Source organism: Alternaria triticimaculans, assembly GCF_023758025.1.
Source record: "Alternaria triticimaculans strain BMP 0046 chromosome Unknown scaffold_4, whole genome shotgun sequence".
Taxonomy (NCBI): Eukaryota; Fungi; Ascomycota; class Dothideomycetes; order Pleosporales; family Pleosporaceae; genus Alternaria; species Alternaria triticimaculans.
The window spans coordinates 1,202,247-1,221,263 of record NW_026055961.1 but is presented as its reverse complement, the minus strand read 5'-3'; the positions used below and the strand labels follow the sequence as shown (position 1 = coordinate 1,221,263).

The window sequence follows — 19,017 nt, the reverse complement described above, 5'->3', positions numbered from 1 at the left end:
TCTGGGCGGGCCGGGCGGTGTAGGCTTCCTATTTCATTTCCTAGCCAAGATGCTTGCTGGAGTTAGGCCATGTCTACCACTAGTCGTCCATGGGCTTGTCTTCCAGCGTGACACCTCTTGGCGCTGCTGTGTCGTCGTTCCTCAAGCTGCCGGTAGAGTCCCGATTGCCCCTCGTCAAGCTGCCTGCATGTTTCCGTGGGAAAGGCACCCGGGTACTTGATGGCGCTGGGTGCTCGGCGGGAGCAGGAACAGGAACAGAAACAGTTTCAGGCTCTGTTGTACCATTAGTGGTTGCAGTGACTTCTTCGTTGGTAGGGCTGTCGTCGCTTCCAGGTACTTCAAGAGAACCACGATCTCCCTTGCTCCTTCGCGTTTCGGTTGGTGACGATGTGTTCACGGGGAATCGAGTCTGACTTCGGTCACGGCGATGCGAGCCGGAGACACGCGAACCAGGTGCTGGTGATACCGCACGAGGAGAGCGTTGAGCTGCGATGGCTCGTTGGCGCTCTTCCATGTTTGCTCGTCGGTTGCTCTCATCCGTCGAGATCGCGCGTGGTCGCTGTGCGCCCGAGGCTGAGTGGGTGAGCGTGCTCGCGCGCTTCAACTCTCCAAAAATGGCATCCTTGTGCGCAAATAGGTCACGGACGAGGCGGTAGCTGTAGCGCTCGTTCATCGTCAAACTCGATTCTTGCCTTGGTCTTAGGATGCATGGCGCGAGTGCATTGGCCAGTGCTGTAACATAAGTCTCGTCGGCCGATGTCAACTCAATGAGACGAGTGAAGTGTGTGCAAATCGCGTCGAGCGTTGCGATGTTAGCGAGGCGGAGTTGGCCAAGGGTAGATTGCAGAACAGAGACCCGAGTCTCTTCAGAGACATCTGTAGCGGTGGTGCTGTAGATGGTCTTGACAATCTCGTAGACGTGAGAAGAAACCAGTGAGTCTATTACAGTTAGCAAAGGATCTGATGATGCAGAGTTGACACCTACCAGGAAGTTCCAACAGGTAGAGTTTGAGGACGCTCGCAACAATCGGTACATCGTACTTCTCGAGTAGTTCATCTGGGAACCTCTTTCCAGTGTTGATCTCAGCTCGGAGGGTGTGAGTCTGCGCCAGAGGAACATCAACGAGCCAGATGCCACGGCGTGCTTCGTCACCCTCCAAGTCGGGGTAGTGGTTGTCTAGGAAGGTGAGAACTGTCGTAATGAGTACCGGAACACGCTTCTTGTCTGAACGAGCCCGAGCCTCCAAATCTACACCGAATGTTTGTTCTGTGTTTGTTAGTATACAGTTGCATCTCGATATACATTGTGACGTACCGTCTACTGAGTTGTAGTAATTCTCATAAGTCGTGACTCTAGGCACGAATGGCCCTGTCCTGTAGTTCTCGAGCATGTATCGGAGATCGCCTAGGGGCTGAACTGTCTCCTGGAACAGCATCATCTTGTCGACGGTGCTCTGCAGACTAGGAATTACGTTGCTGACAGCGCCAGAGAAATCCAAGATAACCGCCTTGATAGCCTTCAGCCTGTCCAATTCGCAACGCTCCATGAATTTGAGATGGTCCACCATAGCCTCTTCCAGATTGCATCGTAGCGAGTCAAGCTTCTTGACTGATGCCTTGTAGCGCTCATCGGACTCGTGTGCCTCCCGCCTGAGCCTCTCTGCTGGTGTCTCATTCGGGTACTGGTTGTTGAGCGGGTTCCACCCCTGGAGGTATTCCTGCACGGTCGAGACGGGCGAGTCCACGGCAATGCTGTCGGCTGAGGAGCTAGACATAGCGGTAGAAGAGCGGGCGAGAGGCTGCTTCTTCTCAGGCAGTCCAGTCACCTGGAACGTCTTGGGCTTCCATTGGTAGTTCATGCGGGAGCTGTTGGCGAATGTGTTTCCCACGTTTCCCACTAGGCGCAGAAAGCCGTGTGCTACCAGGTCCTGACCAATGCGCTCGGCATAGCTCACGGTGGTTGCTGCCATGTGCTTCTGGATGTATTCGGTGATATCGGCACCGCTTGAGCAGTTCTGGTAGGTGCCGAGAATGGGAACCTTGACCTCTGCAATCTTGATGTTGTCCAGCATGTGCGTGAGGATCTTCTTGATCTGGTCGGGCTGGTACGTCTCGTCACCAAGATCAATGGGCTCCTCTTCCTCATTCTCCGGCTCCGACATCTTTATGGTGGGCACCTTCATCTTGGGGCTCTGTGCGGCCTCGCTCTGGGGGTCCTGGAAAGCAAGCTTGTCCTCCTCCTCCAGATCTTCGACGAGCCGGCACTTGTTGTAGTATTGCGATCGGTACTTGCGGACAGCATCGGCCTGTCGGTCGTGGATCTTGATGCGCGATTGGAGGTCGTCCTGGGAGTTCTGCACGCGGGCGGCATGCGCTTCGCACCAGCGGCCGAATGGGTTCACGACAAGCTCGCGGATGTTGGACGCAATCTTCTTGTGGTTTGCGGCCGCTGCCTCCATCTCGGTGCGCACGCCCTCGTAGGCCTAGTACCAGTTAGCCTGGAGTTGTCGCCGCGTCTCCTGCTCACGCACCTTGCGCACGCTTGCGCCCTCATCTCTGCTAAAGCCCCCGCCTATGCGATCTGTGGCTGGTGTAATCGAGGACAGGCTGTTTCCGTAGGCCTCCTCGGCATCGGCTCGCATGCGGGCCACGGTCAGAATCTGCTGGTTTTCCTGCACGCCCTGCTGCAGCTTGCCAAAGAGGACGCCCAAGCCTGCGAGAGTTAGCCCGCGCGGGGTGGTGTTGGGTGCGCCTGCAGCTTACCTCCGGCATAGTCGCTCGACCAAAAAGAGGCCGCAAAACCCGTCGTCATGACGGCGTGTGAAGTGGGGTATCAAAAAGAAACAACCAAGTTGGGTACTGGTACGGGTGTGGTCGGTCAACGGCCGTAGTGAGCGCGCGGAGAAGTGAGTCTGGGGAACACGCAAGCGCAGGCCCGGTGCTCGAGCGTGGGTGACGTCGCCCTACAAAGAGGCTACTCGCGTAACGGGCAGTGCGTCGTGAGTGGGCGCAGGCCAGTGGTACTCGACACGGGCGGCGGCGGCGGCGTCGGGGAAGCGAGGGCAGTGACTGACTGAGGCACGTCGGTGTCAGGAGGGTTTTGCAGGCCGCAGCTGGGGCACGACTGCAGAAGAGCTGAGAGCTGAACGATGTCTCATGTACCCCTGCATGTGGCCGTTTGTCGTGACAGCCCTGGCACCGTCAGGCAAGCCTACCAATCTTGCGCGCTTCCGACATTTCGCCTTTAGCGGACGATATAAATACCCACGCAATTCACCGACCCCCAAGCGCGGCCCCTGCATACGATGTGGTAGACTAGTCCGAGCCCGCGCCTACTACCGTCTATGCATCATCGCCAGTCGCTGGGCTAATGCTGTCGCCCTGCCAGGTCCCCTAAATCGACAAGTTGCTGCTCCGAACACTGACAGACGCGACGTCTGCGGGGCTCCGTCATCACTGCCTGACTAACCCTGCACGCGGAATAAGCCTTATTACAGGCCCATTCAGGAGAAAGTCAAGTCTCCGCTAATCATTCATCCGTCTGACATACTCTGCGCAAACATTCGCCTTGGCCGTCCAGGTCAGCCCCGCCATCAAAACTCACGCCTCGCAGCGGGACCGAGATCTCGCTCGGCAAACGCCCCCGGGTCCACGCACCTCTTCTCCCTATCATGGCTCCAGCTGCCTTTGATGCCAACACACAACTCAACTATGCCCGCCACATCAAGTACTGGCGGCGGAACCTGAAGACTCTGCTGCCGCACTTCTACACCAGCAATGACTCCAACCGCATGCTATTGGCCCTTTTCACCGTGTCCGCTCTCGACATTCTGGGAGATTTAGACGCTGCTTTGTCAGCCGAGGAGCGTCGTGGGCACATCGAATGGGTCTACAGCTGCCAACTGCCGGAAGGTGGCTTCCGTCCGTGGCCAGGGTCCAATTACGGCGAGCTCAGAAGTGAAGAAAACAAGAACTGGGACCCTGCCCATATTCCTGGAACTTTCTTTGCGCTCTTGACGCTGGTCGTACTGGGGGATGATCTGGAGAGGGTCAAGAGAAAGGAGATTTTGACATGGCTGGTCAAGATGCAGAGACCAGAGGGTAGTTTTGGGGAGACGTTGGGCGATGGCGACTACGTCCATGGCGGTAACGACTCTAGATTCGGCTACATGGCTACAGCTATCAGATGGATACTTCGAGGCAACCTCGAGGGACCGTGTGAGGGTATACCAGATATCGATGTCGACAACTTCGTCACGTGTGTCCAACAAGCAGAGTGCTACGACGGAGGCATCTCGGAATCGCCCTACCACGAAGCGCATGCGGGCTTCACCTGCTGCGCCATCGCTGCCCTGGCTTTCTTGGATCGTCTACCCTTACCTCCATCACAAAAACCGGACGGTGTCATCCGCGGAGTAACCGACGTCCCAAAGACGCTGCACTGGCTCGTCTCACGGCAGACGCTGACTCTAGACGAGGACGACGGCTTGGATACTATGAATGACGAGACAGATACGTCAGAAACCTGCCATGACGCACATACGTTTGTCAAGCTGGGCGCCTACCCATCAGTACAGGCAAAAACCAACACAAAAGGACGGCCTCACATTCACTTCGAACTCGAGTGGGTTGGAGTGAATGGTCGATGCAACAAGGTAGCAGATACATGCTATGCCTACTGGACATGTACGCCCTTACAACTCCTCGGTCATCTGGATATTGTCGATCGGCAACCGATCCGGAAGTGGTTACTAGATAAGACGCAACATCTCGTGGGGGGATTCGGCAAAGTCACAGGAGACCCACCTGACATGTATCATTCTTTCCTAGGCCTCATGGTTCTTGCCATGTTTGGAGAGACTGGCCTTCAGGACGTTGACCCCGCTCTATGTATCACGCACAAGGCGAAGAAGCACCTGGAATCACTTTCGTGGCGGAGGAAGATTCTAGGACTAGATAAAGAGTCCAATGGTGCAAATGCTCCATCACAAGAAAGCATTGACCTGGCTGGTGAAAAGATGCAGATAGGTGCATAGACGCATGGGAGTCGCTACGCCCAGCACGCATCACTGTCGAAGGCTGGACGGACCTACTCAGCCATCAGGATTCTAGAACAATAAATTTCAATTGACCGGAATGCAATCAGACTGTAATCACATCACGGCCCTGCTTTCCAAGGTTCATGGTAGTCCCCAGACGGCGTAGCGCCAAAAGACCTCGGCCCCACCTGGACTCCCAGATCCCTGTCGGCCAGGTAATTTTCCCAAACTCCGACACCATTCTCTGCGAACATCTAGCGACAGCAACGAGCCAAATCACGCCGAGCCCCACATTCCAGATTGCACTCAACACAGGCTGCAATCATGAGGAACGCGCCGCCGCCATCGAAGAAGCGCAAAATCGCCGTCGCAGTCCCCGAAAAGATCGAGTTTGACTTTTCGGCGCGCGAAGAATACCTCACCGGGTTCCACAAGCGCAAACTTGCGCGGATAAAGCATGCACAAGAGGAGAACGCAAAGAGGGAGAAGGAGGAGAAGCTGAGGTTTAGGCGCGAGGTAAGCACACGATTGCGACGTCCCATCTCTAAGGTTGCGCGACAAGGACGTTCGTCTTCTGTCACCGGCGCATCTCTGGGTTGTATTCAGACCGGTACAGAGGCTAACGATACCCTACAATTCAGCTCCGAGAACAACGCAAAATCGACCTAGAGAGGCACGTCGAAGAAGTAAACCGACTTGTCAAACAAGCAAACGGCGACCTCGACCTCAGCGAAGCAGGCGAAACATCCGCCAATGACGACGACGACGATGACGAGGAAGAATTCACAGGCTTCCAAGAGCCAGAGCCTATAAACCAGGAAGACGAATACGTCGACGAAGACAAATACACAACCGTCACGATAGAAAGCGTGGGCATATCCAAAGCCGGGTTTTCAACACAGGGACAAGAGGACGAAGAGGCAGCCGCAAAGAGGAAAGCAGACGAGGAGAGGAAAAAGGCGGAGGAAGAGAGTAAGAAGCGGGTGTGGACAAAGGCGTGGCCGAAGAATAGCGAGAGGCCAAAGAAGAAGAAGAAGAAGTTTAGGTACGAGACCAAGACGGAGAGAAAGGCGGAGCGCATGAAGCAGGGCATGAAGAAGAGGAAGCAGAAGGAGGCTAGGGAGAACAAGTAGACGGGTAGATGTGTTGCTTGTTGGAAAGAAAGCTAGTGACTATACATGTCAAGACAATGATACCCCTTCACGAAGTCAAGCGGAACCCCGCATGTTGGTGCGCTGCTCTGGTCGTGTTCTGCATAAGTCTAGCATTATTCCGCTGCATAACTCCAGTGGGTCGTACACCGCTCCTTGGTCAAACCTGGCAAAGCACATGTGAGTACCAAAGACAAAGGTGTGTCAGGAACCGCCAACAATGTATTCGCTCAGGGATTATCTAAAGCGAAGGCCCGCCCAGCAAGCAGCCGCAGGAAGGAAACAGATATATAGGGGTTTAGGGTAGGGTAGGGGGTACGGGGGAATGTAATGTGAAATCTGCCTCTTCTCCAAGCTCCACTGCATGCCGTAGTAATCATCCTCCGCCACTAGCCACCACGGACCGTTCCTCTTGTCGCACGCGCTCGAAATCGGCATCCGCAGAGGGACGATATCGAAGCTCGACTCAGAACTCGACTAGATACAGTCAACAACCACAAAAGAGAGACGACAGCGAGATCAGATGTTACCGATCTCCTTGACAAAGTCGTCGAGCTCCTTCTTGGTGTCGGCGTATTTCTTGGCCATCTCTTCGTACTTGGTTTCCCACTGGTCGCGGGACTGCTCGAGGGCTTGGACTTTGCGTTCGTAGTGGCCGGACTTGACGTCGGTTTGGCGGAGCCTGGAGGGTGACGTGTCAGTGGCTGCAGATCAGGGGCCGGAAGCGTGGAGGGTAGATAGGAAAGGGGAACAGCAACGGCATCAGCGGGTGAATGAACGTACTTCTCGTTGAGCTCGCGGATAGTCCTGTCCGATTCCTCAGCTTCTTCCTCGAGAACTTGGATCTTGCGCTGGAGGCTCTCGGCCTGGGTGCCGGCCTGGGCACCTGCACCAGCTTCGTCCTTGTGGACCTTGACTTGCCCCTCAAGCTTCTCCACCTCGCTCTCGAGAACGGAGTTTTTGTGCGTCAGCGACGTGATCTCCTGCTCCTTCTGTGTCGTCTCCGACTCGAGCTGCTTGATCTTGGCCTTGTACTCCTCGGCTTTGGCGCTGCTCTCATCCGCCTCGACGCGGAGAGCTTCCATGCGCTGTGCAGAACGTCATGTCAGCGGCTGCTTTGGTACGACAGGCGTGCATTGTGGCGTCGGCTGTGGACTGGGTACCAAAGAAAGGGGATTTGGCGGGGTATGCGTGGACTCACCTTCTTGATCTGATCCATAGCTGCGAGGGGTGTGTGGTGCGGGCGACAAGTGTTTGTGTGGTGTTTGCAGGTGAGGAGAGCAAAAGAGCTGCAGCTTATGTAGGGACGTGGTACGGACGGTGGTGCTTTGTTGTAAGAATTGTCTCCTGCAAGCGGATAGGCAAGCTGATAATGCGGGCAGGCGCTACCTCCGCCCGGACCCTGTGCGAAGCCCAGACCCTCTTTGCTGCCGCCCTAGCAACCGGCCGTAAACACTGGCCGCGAGCATCGCATGCCATCATCGCCATAACCCGATAGAGATAGCCACACGACTCGCTCAATGTAACGCCCAGAATGGCTACCCTCGCAGCAAACGACCAGGAGAACACCGTCCGCCATCTGCACGCCGGTGCGGCGGGAAAGTCGCTCAATGCCGGCCTCAAGGGCTTCAACAACAAAGCCCCCAAGACGCCTTTCAAGATCCCTCTCAACGACGAAAATGCTGTGGGCAAAGCGGGCAAGGGAAACGAGCTCTTCACCACCAACAAGGGCGGCAAGATCGACCAGAATGCCTTTGTGACGCCAGCCGGTAAGAGGAGAGATGGCAGACTGCGCAAGACAATAACTGACGTGTCTAGGTCCGCGCACGCGCGCGCCGCTGGGCATGAAGACGACCAACGCCAAATCGAGGCCTTTTGGAACCCCAGCGCCCCTCTCTTCCGCAAAGACACAGAAACTCAGCCCTCGCCTGCGCCGCCCCAAAGTCAAGGTCCACCAGCCGGAAGTCGCGCAAGAGTCCGAAGATGACGTGCCTGAGATTGAATACATGCCCCCCAAGGAGGTCCCGCTCGAAGATGACATGGAAGAATACCTACCCAAGAACTGGACCATGCCCAAGCTCAGTAACCAGGACATGGTCCGCGGCATTTGGCAGGCCTACCACAACCCAATTGAGGACGATGGAAGGACGCGTGAGCAGCGCAAGTTCGAGGAGGAGATAGAGCAGGGTCGGAAAAAGCGTGATGAGCAGATGGACAAAATACTCGCGGCGCAGATGGCCAAGGACGATGCGGAGACGAAAGAGTACTACGGTATCAAGGAGCCCAAGAAGGAGGCCCCCAAGGCACCTGCTGCACTCAGGAAAGCGGCCACTGGACCATCGACCATGCGAGCCAGATCTGCTGCCGCCGCTCTCTCTCCACCGTCCAAGCCTAGCTACGCTGCTCCCACTGCAGCTGTAAAGTCGCGCGTACCCACTGGCCTAGTCGCAGGCAGGAAGGGAGCAAAGACGCCCACCGAGCTCACAGCATCCCGTCAAGCATCCGCCGTAGCAGCCTCCAAGAGCACCATCGGCTACGCCCAAGGCCGCGCCGGACGCGCAGCCCCAGCTGCACGCAAGCCTCTCTCCAACGTCACCAAGCCTGCTCCTTTCTCCGCTGGCCCCCGACCCGCCTCCTCGACGCATATCCGCAGTGCCAGCACAAACACGGGTACCATGCGAGGTCGCGGCCCCGTGTCTCGCTGCAGCTCAACTTCCACCAATGCCACACTTGTCACACCTCCAGAAGAAGAGCAGCCCCGCCGCACAGCTGAAGATGTAGAGCGTGAAATGGAGTTGTTGCTTCTGTCACGCTCCGACGACGAGGACGACGACGCGTGGATGAATAGCTTCAACACGCAGCTACACGGTGAAGATCCACTCGATGAAGACCACGAGAATTTCCAGCTTCAACTCCCTGAAGGTTTCTAGACTGTTATGGAGTATCTGGAAGTGATGTATCAATGTGCATGCGGATGGCCACTTTGTTCGTCATTGTACTGTTAATGGGTTGCGGAGTACCGGTATTGGATACCTTTTGCTTTATGCGCGCATGATTATCTGGGTCTACATGCTATCACGGTGGCTCACTGTGTACAATACATAGCATGATTGTACTTGTATTCAACACCACACGTTTCACTGTCACTACTACACATCAAGCCATACATCACCAATGTAACATCACCCGCAACGGACTGTCCATTTGATAATAGCATTTCATTAAGATGTAGCAAACGTCGTCGACCAGAGGAGGCGACCCTTCCTCCAGTTCCACCAACTATTTGCCCCTGTCTTAATCAAGCATATACCCATTCTGCCCTCCCTTCCCCAGCCATCCCATCCATCCAGTTGCTCTTTTGGTTCAAGGAAAAGGTTACGCAAAGACAATAGTATGAAGAAAGACCCCATGTACCCCAGTCCCTACACAAAGGGAGGGGTCCAAGATGCGCGCTTCTGGAAACCAAGAAAGAGGAAAACACCATGAATGCGCCATGCTGCTAGAATCAAGTGAGACTGAGGAAAACGATGACGACGGGTGACTCTGAGCGTCGGTGACTGTCGCGTATGCATACGGATGTTCGTGATGATGTCGTGATAAGAGGACGGATGGAGGGTTTGTGGGATGCAGTATGTGGTTGTGTAGATTAGATTTACTTGCTCTTCCGCTTGCCGGACATGAATGCGTTAGGAAGCGTGGAATTTGCAGTCTGGTAAGTTGCTGGACCAGGCGGATCAGTCAACGACCTCGTCGACGGCATAGAGATTCTGGTTAAGAATCTTGTTCATGGTGAACATGTGGACGCGGTCTTGTTTGAAGACTGCACGCATGGCGTCGTCGCAGCGGATCTGGCGCCTGTCGTCCGGGTCTTGTAGCTCGCGCTCCTTGACGTACTCCCATATCTTCTTAACGGTCTGGGGGCGCGAGAGCTGGGTTTCGCCGAGGAGTTCGGAGAGGGCTGGTGAGAGGGCCATGGGTTTCTGGGTGTGGTTAGCTTTGGCTTGGGGTGGTGATGTAGACTACATGAGGTTGACTTACGTGGAAGCCTCCTTTCCGGCTCGGGCTCTTCTTCTCGCCTCCACTACCCGATGCGATGTCGCTGTCGTCTTCATCCTTGATCCGGGTTGAGCTCTTCTTCTTGGTCTTGGTCTTTTTTGGCGCGGCTGCTTTCCGCTTTGTGTTCCCGCCGCGTGTCGCCCTGCCCATGCGCGCGTTCTCCTCGGCTTGTAACCTCGCCGCGAATGCAGCATCGTCATCCTCGTCCTTCACCTTGGTCTTCTTGACCTTCTTCTTAGGAGGCGCAACATCCTCGACCTCAGACAGCGCGGACTCGTCATCGGGCGGCGATCGCTTGTTGTGGGAGACGTCGGATGTATCATCATTCGAGGCCTTTGCGCCGTTCTCGACTGTGGGTATAGGTTCAGAAACCTCGGAACCGCCATTCTGCTCGTTGTTGAACTTGTCGAACCGCTGCATAATGAGCGTGGTGATCTGGTCCTATTTGCGAGTCTCAGTATATGCCGCTGTATGTTATATTGAGCTTCAAACCTTCTGCTGTGAAAGGTCATCCTCGACTCTCTCTTGTAATCCCTTCCGTATGCGCTTCGCGCTGATAGTGTTTATGTCGCTGGCGCGTAGGATCTCGTCGATGATGACGGAGTAGGAAGCTTGCACTTCGGCGGGGAGAGGGTCTGCTGTGACACGTTAGAATGTAGACATACGCGTAGCAGACGGCAAGTGGGCACGTACCTGCCATGGCTGCGATATTTCAAGTCTCGGCAGCAAGAAGTTGCAAAGGTAGACGCTGTAGGTAGAGAGGTGGTCGCCGCGGGGACCAGTCTCCAAAGCACAAATTATCGCGGAGCTCCGATGCAGCTGCGATGTTCGTGGTGGCTATGTCGTGCAAAGAACCGCGGTTGGTACCAGGGTCGCGGAACCACCAATGGGACCTAAGATGTGGATGGATGCAGAAGATACGTAGAGAGCGTCGCGTATGGCGGGAATGTCGCCAGGCTCTCACGTAGCGATCGGCAAGCGTCGTCGCGCAAGAAACTCCAAGACGGGTGAGAGAGGGCCAGCGAAGGTGCCCGGGCAGCCAAGTAGGTCGGGCGCCTCAAAAGGGTAGTTCCGTAGTGGGGTGCAGTCACGGGCAAGCGACAGCAATCTCGTGTGGGAAGAGGCTCAAATTTAGAAAATGGTTGCAGCGGAGCGTGGGTGCTGTCGTGGAGATGAACGGGGCAGGTGAACAGAACTAAGGTTCATGGATCGTTGCAGTATGCGCGATGAGGTGTGAAGTCGAATGCACGGGCGCCGTCTAGCTCAGGTACGCCGATGGAGGCTGGGAACCACGACCATCTAAGTAGTTCGATCCGACAAAGAAAAGCAATCCCGACACTCTTGTTGGCCCTCACAGTGCTTGCACGCGCGCAATTGTCAGAGACACAGGTTTTCCGTCATGCATCGCATCGCCTGCACAAGCTGCAAGCTACGTATTTGTTGGTTTCCATGCCAAATGCGGTAATCTATGTATGCCACTAGTCGGGGTCCAACAGCCTCGCTTTCAACCTTGGAACCATTCAAGTCGACGCCACTTCCATGGTTGAAGCCGCCAACAACTTCACATAACCAGACATCCTACTCCATACATCTGCTTTTCCACCGCGCTCTTGATTTGATACCAGTCCGCTCTCCTCTCCGCAAACTCATACACCTCTTCTGCTCGGAATATGCCGTGGTATCTGTCCGTGTCGGCAATGATGGTAGCGATCTCTTTCGCTTCCTTTGCGTCGATGAGATATATCTGAGAGAGCTCGCGAAGCGCGGCGAAGTACTGCATAAGGGGCTTGTTGCGCAGCGATACAATGTACGCGTTGTATGCATTCATGTCACTGCTGGGATTAGTTCATGTCTAGGTCTCCGCATCATGTGTCATACCTGATGAGTTTGATGGCGCCATCCACACTGATTCTCTGACGCTTCAGGTGCTTGCATAGAGCAGTGAACAAGCGCACACCAACTTCTTGGTTGAAGACGTCCAGGACGTTCTTGTCTGTGCTGCCGATGAGCATGTTTGTGTGTGACGAAACAACTTCCACAATCTTCGTTGCCGTCTGGCTAGGTCCAATGTCGGACATCTGCACCTGCCCGTTGGGCCCAACGGGAGGATTGAAGTCGGATGGGTGTTGTGTAGTGCCGCAGAGATACTCCACTTCGTCCATCAGCACATCGATACCCTTGTTGAGACCTGCAGCGACACGCTCATCCAACATGGCCTCAAAACGCTTCTTCTCCTTTGCGGCAAGGCTGAGGAAATCGTCGCGGTCGGTAAGATTGGCAGCCACAAGCTCCTGGAGATAGAACACCTCGACCATCTGTTGTATCAAGTCGCCAACGTTGACCAGTTCCAAGAAGGCTACCAGCGGCGCAACACCCTCTTTACTATGATCCGCGACTTCTCGCGGCTTATAGTCAGCCAAATGACTGACAGCCTTGTCGAATCCCAACTTCATATGGCGGTTGCCGAGAATCTGGACTAGGTTGATAAAGATCTGCTCAGACTGTTCCTTCGCCTCTTCACCGGATTGGCCACCAAGTCTAACAAATCGCGCGGCTCTTTCCAACCCAGACTTGGCCATGTGTGTCAGGTTCAGCGCCACTTCGATGCTAAACAGCGATCGGATGCCCTCCAAACGCGAGTTCATGATTGCTGCTTTGGCAGCAAGTTCAGTGGTTGGGGCTTCGATTCGCGGTGTAGGCGACCGTTCGCCAGAGAGAGGAGTGCCGAGTCTTGAGGTAGGGTCCAATGCGTTAGTGCCGTTTACGCCAGTTACGCTTTCGTTGGGCTTGCTAGCACTAGAGCCGCCAATAGCTGGGAGCACATTTACAGGCATCATGACCACCTTCTTGAATGATGACAGAAAGTCCTGTTTAACAGCTTTCCGGTTAACATTGGCCATGTATAATGTTTCAGTGCTCTGCTCTTCTTCCATCAGACGCTTCTCCCACAGGTCAACTTCTGCAGCTGACTTTCGCTTGAAGTAATCTAATTCCTCTTGTAGGTAAAGGTCGATGTGTTGCTCAAAGCAACGAGACACGATGCGCATGGCCTCTTCGCGAAAATCGGGCTTCGACGCATTGGTAGGTTGTAATGAGACTGCAAGTTGCAGCGCTTGCTCATAGAGTCCCGCAACTGCTTTTAGATATGCTTCGATGCTTACATCGTGAGCCTCGTCGAACAAAGTCGTGAGATATTCGGCGATGACGTCATCCGCAACGCGCTCAAAGAAGGTTTGTAGCACGTCGACAGTGGGGGGAAAGACACGATCGATTATGTCTGCTTCTTCGTTGAGCGCACTTGCCAATCCTCTGAAAAACTCGTGGGATGGTTCCAGTGTCAGCACTTCGTTGCGTAGGCAATCTGCAGGGTCACCAAGCTTCTCTTTCTCCAGCATCAAAGGGTGATTGTGAATAAAAGAGTCCAAACATGCCGCGCCGCCGTTTAGAGCCACGAGGACGGTAGCAAATCTCTTCATACGTCCGTCAAAGTCTTTGTCTGCATAGCCTTGCTCAAACTCTCGGAGTACAGCGTTCTCGAAGATGCCAGTCATCGTGTCTAGTTTCTCCTCGCGCTGGCTCCAACCTTGCGCATAATCACTTTTTGCAAATATCTTGAGCTGCGCCAGCATCTGAGCCTGTTGCTCGGGATCGCGGTAGGTCCGAAATAGAATAGGATCTGTATGACTTCTTGACCTCTCCAAGTCGTAGTAGAACGGGGCCAGCGCCCCGTAGACTTTGCCGTACTCTTGCCGCGCCATGCCTCGAATCGAGCGTACATTCGCAAGGACCTTGACAGCTGCCTGCGGATCCACCGCGTACGAGCTCTGTGCCAACGTTCCGGAAGGTGACAATGTCATGTCGTTGAAGCCCTTGTCCAACGTCGTAGCGCGAGGTCTACTTCGGTGTTCCTGAGACTTCCGCAGCATGTCTTCCTCTATGGTGGCATCGAACAGTGTCATGCTTGTCTTGCCAGGTACGTCATCCCCCAGAGGCATCCCGTTGGTGCTGCCATTGAGTGCAACACCAGACCTCCGGGCCTCCTCCGCTTTTTGTGCCTCGAGCTTTTTCCGCATGGATTCCTCAAATCGTTGTTTGGCCTCGGCTTCATTCCAGCAGCCCATGCTCCGAAGTCGTTGTATCCACCTGGTATCGTCGTATACCATCTCGCGCATGCGTCTCGAGGTGCGCGCGAAGCTGAACATGTCGGCGACGGGAAGGTAATCGAGGATGGCATTGATGAGCTCTACGTTGTTTCGTCAGACGGTGGACTTCGTATGGTGCTGTCTCCCTACCGGCTGGCAATACAGCTTTGGAATCGTGCACCAACTGTGTGGTCCTCAGCGATGCGAGGACCGACGGCTGTGTCGGGGGCACCGCCCGCTTAAAGTTGGACTTGGTCGCCATGGTTCAGATATCACGGTAGAGACTGTGGTGGTTGTATGCGAGTGCGTGTGTTTCTCATTATCGGGGTCCAGCGATGCCTCGCGTGTGGTGGCTGCGGGGAGCTTTTGGAAGGGTGGAGCAGTGACCGCTGGCGGCTGGCGGCAGGGTCTCGTAGATCCAACATGGCGCAAGATTGATCGCCCGGCAACTAGAATCTACACATGACGCAAGCAAGGCTGCGTGGACTACATTCACTGTCAACCTCTCCTCTAACTACTGTAACACTGGTGTTGATGGCCATTACGCTCCAAGGCATTGTGTTGGGCAGGCACGCGACCAGATCAACACGCGCAAAGTGTGAAAGTAACAAGGCACCGATGCGCGACCGCCACAGTTGTACCTGAGGATGCATAACCCTATGGCGATGCACTGACTAGCAAGTAAAGCCGTAGAGGTGAAGCTTCTTCTGGGGCGAGCCCAATGCACTGTGCAGACCATGGCATTCTCAACTCGGACATTTCATGACGGCACACGCGCGTCGCTGTGCATCGATCGCAGATGCGCGCATAGAGGGTGGTTAACCCTCCTCCGCGAGATGAGTGTCTCTGAGGATAGACTTCAGTCTGGCTAACGTCCAACACGTGCATCGGCAAGCGCAACCCAAATCACGAGTTACAGCCAAGCGGCGCGTCTGGAATTACCCAAACCAACTCAAAGTCTCGCCAGCCAAGGTTTTCACAGTTGAGATCGTCTCAGATCTGGTTGCTATTGTAAGATGAGGCGCGCGTGGTACCCGAAAGGTTATAGCCCCTGGGACCAGAGGACTTCCGTAGTCCTTCGCGCTCGACTCAGACTTTGTGTCCTCTGGCTGTGCAGCGCATGCTGAGTGGCGATCTCAGGAGGACCTTGGAGGCTCTGTTCGTGTTGCTTTGGTGCAAAGGCAAAGCGTCCTTCAGCAGGCAAAAGGCTACTATAGAGTCCTTCTCTGAGGGGCACTGCAGGGCGACCTGTAGGGCTTTCCCCGACATGTTGTCGCAGCAACTGCGCGGTTTTCCAATGTGTCGATGATTGGTAAAGGGCGCTGGGGCGCAGCCGGGCACCGAAGGAGGGCGTGGCCACTGGGAACGCGTAAACTTCCCAGTCTTGTCCACGGCCACAGGTCCAGCTCTCTGCCCAGGTGTCATCCGCAAAAGGGATGAAACGGAGCCCTGGCTGGCCGTCTCTCTGGCTGACGAAGGCTCTCGAGACGTCAGTAGGCGCACCCTCCAGGCCTGTACCTGCGTCTCCGAGAGCGGGCCGACCGATCCAGACCTAGCGCGCACTGGCGGCGTGGCTCGTTTGAACGTGACAGCGTGTCTGGGAGCAGCACCCGGGAACCTCGTGATCTTGTGTCGCCAGCGCATGCGGCTCTGGTGGACCGCGCGTGGCCTGAGACGCGGTGACGCGCTGTCCTATGACGGCATAACGGCTGTTCGGCGAAGCACCTAGAAGGCATCTAGAAACACCTTATGAAAGGTTGTGAAGGGGTGCTGCTGGGTCCCGGGCCTCGACGCGCAGGGATGGCGAGAGTGAAGCAGCGAATGGGTTCGGCTTCCGCAGCTTCTAGTCCCCCAGGACCTTCCTCACATAGGCGCGACAGCTTATGTTATTCAGGCACGGATGCCAGGCTTGTCGACGATTCTTTGAGACACCGGGTCAGCGAGGCGGATCCACGATTGGCTGTTTCACACTGAATTGTGGGGGTGACAGCTTTGTCCTGTTCCATCCCCTTTCAGACGCCGTCCAAGAGTCATCCCAGAGAAGCAATGTGCGATTGCTTCACTTCCAGTTGGCTGTGCCTGCCATACGCACCGAAGGGCCACGTACTGGGTGCCCTCTGATGGCCCGTCCGTTGCCCCGTGGATCATGGAGGACACGGCCAAGGTAGACGTCAGTATCATGAGTTACTGGAGGACCATGACTTCAGAAGTTAAATATATATGTCCCAGCTATCGGTCCACTGTCACAAGTACTGACACTCCTGTTGCACCGCTACCATACAAAACAACGTTTGCGAATCTTTAAAGTCTCACACAAAGTCTCACCTCTACCCACTCTTAAGCACACCTGCACCAATCTGAACACCGCCCGTACAACATTATCACAGCCAAATCCGACAACATGGTCTCCGCGATGTACAAACCCAAGAACCCCGGCAATGGTCAGCCTGGTGATGGTGGCCGTAAGTGTTTCCCAAAAGAATGGTCCTGGAGTTCCATCGCTAACAGCCACATCAGGAAAGCCGCTTACCCAGGCCGACAAATGAAAGAAAGGCTGCGCCTTCACCACCAATCAACCACCCACCATCTCCTGCATCTCGGCTGGCGCACCATACGTTCTGTTTCGAAAACCGATTTCGCATTCCTTATTGCCATGGAAAAAAGCTGCTCAGCATGTTGCAGTGCAACCGCGTCGCTTTTGTCTCGCGATTCGGCTGTCCTTCCCCTGGCCCCCGTCCTCCCTGCTAGGTCCCAGACGCGCTATCGCTGAGATCGCTTCACGAGGCGCAGCACCACAGCAACGACCGATCGGGAGAATGCTGCTCCGGGCTGTGTTTGCTCCGGTGAGCAGTACAGGCACAGGAGTCATCAACGACACGACCGAGGCGACTTGGAGGACCTGGGGCTGCTACTTATCCAAGAGGCCAAACCGCGAAGTTGCCTGTGGGTGCCTTGTGTGCGCCCCGCCGCGGTGTGGCTCTAAGGCTGCGGCTGTGCAACCCATGTGCCCACAAACTTCACCCAGCCCTACTAGGCACCGAACGTCAGTTCACCATTTTCGGTATCCACTGGCCGCTTTTCTGCCTGGAGATTGGGCCCTGGCCCGTCATTCGGCTTCAACACCGTGGCTCTGCTGCTAAACGGCGGTGACCGAAAGAGTCACCATCGAGGTAGACAGGGCTGTTAGCCTTCTGGAAGCACGCTAGAAGGAAGGCAGCCTGGAAATCGCCTTGTATCTCAGGTCACACCCAATGAGCATTTTCAATTTCCTCTCCAGTGGCGCAGTCATGGTTCTTTTGACAAGCAATTGAATCACCGGAGCGGATTAATCTCAACTTTCGCTGCGTCACAGCCTGAAAGAAGGCAGTCATTGCCTGTTCCTGGCGGGCATTGAGGCACTACGACAGGCCTCAGGATAGATTTATAGACAATACAAACGCCTCCAAAGGCTTAAAACCTCATCAACCACATCTCAACCTTGACTCTGCCTGCATACCTTACACGAACCACAGCCCGCAACCTTTAGCCACGCCTATCAGCAAGCCATCTCAGCCCCAACCCCAACTCAAATCCATATACAACTACCACACCACCATGGCACTTCTTGAGCAAAACAACAACCCCTCCTACGCCGACCCTCAACCTCGAGACGGCGGAGCACCAAACCCAGGCGCAAGACTATCATCATCAATGTTGCTTTCCATGGCAGGAACAGAACCCCAACCTCGCGATGGTGGCTAATGACCTTGGAGTCGACTTGGTATGTCTACTGCTTTGTACCATGCCCATTCTCAAACTAACATGGACCAGATCATACCTCCTTCCCTTCATTCAGCTAAACAAATCGACTTCATCTCTCCGTTGTTACTCCCAAACAAACCCGGATCGATGTAAAGAACTACAACACCGACGACTCCTTCACATGCTATCCGCGGCTTTGGCCCTGAACTAGCGGCAACATCGCATCGTCCTTCCGGTACACCATTTCCTACTTCGACATCGACTTCTTCATTATTGTGTAACATCAATTGCATCTTGGGCGTTTGGGGTCTTCTTTTACTGTACAATAAGAGACTGTACAATGGACATGGCAACGGTTGCTTTCTGGGGATATAGACGGCGTTTTCATAGAAAGCAGGGCTACTTCATAGCCGGGTTTATGTTTGGCGCCTTCCAGGCGAGATAGATGGGCATTGCGTCGATGCATTATTGGATTCGCTTCCATACGACATGTATCATAGACTAGATAATGAGTAGCCACACCCCGTGGCTATGACAATCAAACAACTTCAAGTTCGAAAAGACTTTCTACACTGAAATTGGGCTGTGAGGAAGGAAAGTTAAGGTTGATGGGATTGTTGAACTGGGTGTTCGCTCGCGTATCTGCATCTACCCCACGCTGTCTGGCCCAAGCCTTGGCATAGATAATGAGATTACTGTACCGCGTGGACGCGCCTACATGCTTGCTTCTTCTCCCCGTGGGTGCCTGTATCATATATGCGCGCATTCGCGTCGTAAGCAAACCTCGAGGCAGCTTTTTGTACATTCTCAAAATACCTGATGACCTCGCTACCATCTCCCAGATCTCGTCTTTCGACTCGAGCATGACGTTCTCCCGCCCATAGTGCT

The 19,017-nt window shown here is 54.8% G+C and overlaps 7 protein-coding genes across 7 annotated transcripts; 3 read left to right on the top strand and 4 right to left on the bottom strand.

The window, feature by feature from the left end:
* Positions 1 to 79: 79 nt before the first annotated feature.
* J4E78_003979 (uncharacterized protein) lies at positions 80 to 2,812 on the bottom strand (the record flags this gene model as incomplete). The annotated part of the gene is made up of 5 exons (XM_049364611.1): positions 80 to 939; positions 986 to 1,267; positions 1,316 to 2,483; positions 2,532 to 2,713; positions 2,764 to 2,812. The coding sequence occupies 5 exons, from the start codon at positions 2,810 to 2,812 to the stop codon at positions 80 to 82; spliced, it is 2,541 nt and encodes an 846-aa protein (XP_049223689.1).
* An 859-nt stretch (positions 2,813 to 3,671) lies between these two features.
* J4E78_003978 (uncharacterized protein) lies at positions 3,672 to 5,036 on the top strand (the record flags this gene model as incomplete). The annotated part of the gene is made up of 1 exon (XM_049364610.1): positions 3,672 to 5,036. One exon carries the CDS (start codon positions 3,672 to 3,674, stop codon positions 5,034 to 5,036), a length of 1,365 nt encoding a protein of 454 aa, XP_049223688.1.
* A 327-nt stretch (positions 5,037 to 5,363) lies between these two features.
* Positions 5,364 to 6,172, top strand: J4E78_003977 (uncharacterized protein; the record flags this gene model as incomplete). The annotated part of the gene is made up of 2 exons (XM_049364609.1): positions 5,364 to 5,555; positions 5,681 to 6,172. 2 exons carry the CDS (start codon positions 5,364 to 5,366, stop codon positions 6,170 to 6,172), a joined length of 684 nt encoding a protein of 227 aa, XP_049223687.1.
* Positions 6,173 to 6,709: 537 nt separating this feature from the next.
* On the bottom strand, positions 6,710 to 7,409 carry J4E78_003976 (uncharacterized protein; the record flags this gene model as incomplete). Its single annotated transcript, XM_049364608.1, has 3 exons — positions 6,710 to 6,872; positions 6,974 to 7,278; positions 7,392 to 7,409. 3 exons carry the CDS (start codon positions 7,407 to 7,409, stop codon positions 6,710 to 6,712), a joined length of 486 nt encoding a protein of 161 aa, XP_049223686.1.
* A 315-nt stretch (positions 7,410 to 7,724) lies between these two features.
* Positions 7,725 to 9,120, top strand: J4E78_003975 (uncharacterized protein; the record flags this gene model as incomplete). Its single annotated transcript, XM_049364607.1, has 2 exons — positions 7,725 to 7,959; positions 8,009 to 9,120. 2 exons carry the CDS (start codon positions 7,725 to 7,727, stop codon positions 9,118 to 9,120), a joined length of 1,347 nt encoding a protein of 448 aa, XP_049223685.1.
* An 804-nt stretch (positions 9,121 to 9,924) lies between these two features.
* On the bottom strand, positions 9,925 to 10,946 carry J4E78_003974 (uncharacterized protein; the record flags this gene model as incomplete). The annotated part of the gene is made up of 4 exons (XM_049364606.1): positions 9,925 to 10,170; positions 10,229 to 10,687; positions 10,739 to 10,884; positions 10,940 to 10,946. The coding sequence occupies 4 exons, from the start codon at positions 10,944 to 10,946 to the stop codon at positions 9,925 to 9,927; spliced, it is 858 nt and encodes a 285-aa protein (XP_049223684.1).
* An 861-nt stretch (positions 10,947 to 11,807) lies between these two features.
* J4E78_003973 (uncharacterized protein) lies at positions 11,808 to 14,650 on the bottom strand (the record flags this gene model as incomplete). Its single annotated transcript, XM_049364605.1, has 3 exons — positions 11,808 to 12,078; positions 12,125 to 14,489; positions 14,539 to 14,650. The coding sequence occupies 3 exons, from the start codon at positions 14,648 to 14,650 to the stop codon at positions 11,808 to 11,810; spliced, it is 2,748 nt and encodes a 915-aa protein (XP_049223683.1).
* Positions 14,651 to 19,017: the final 4,367 nt, after the last annotated feature.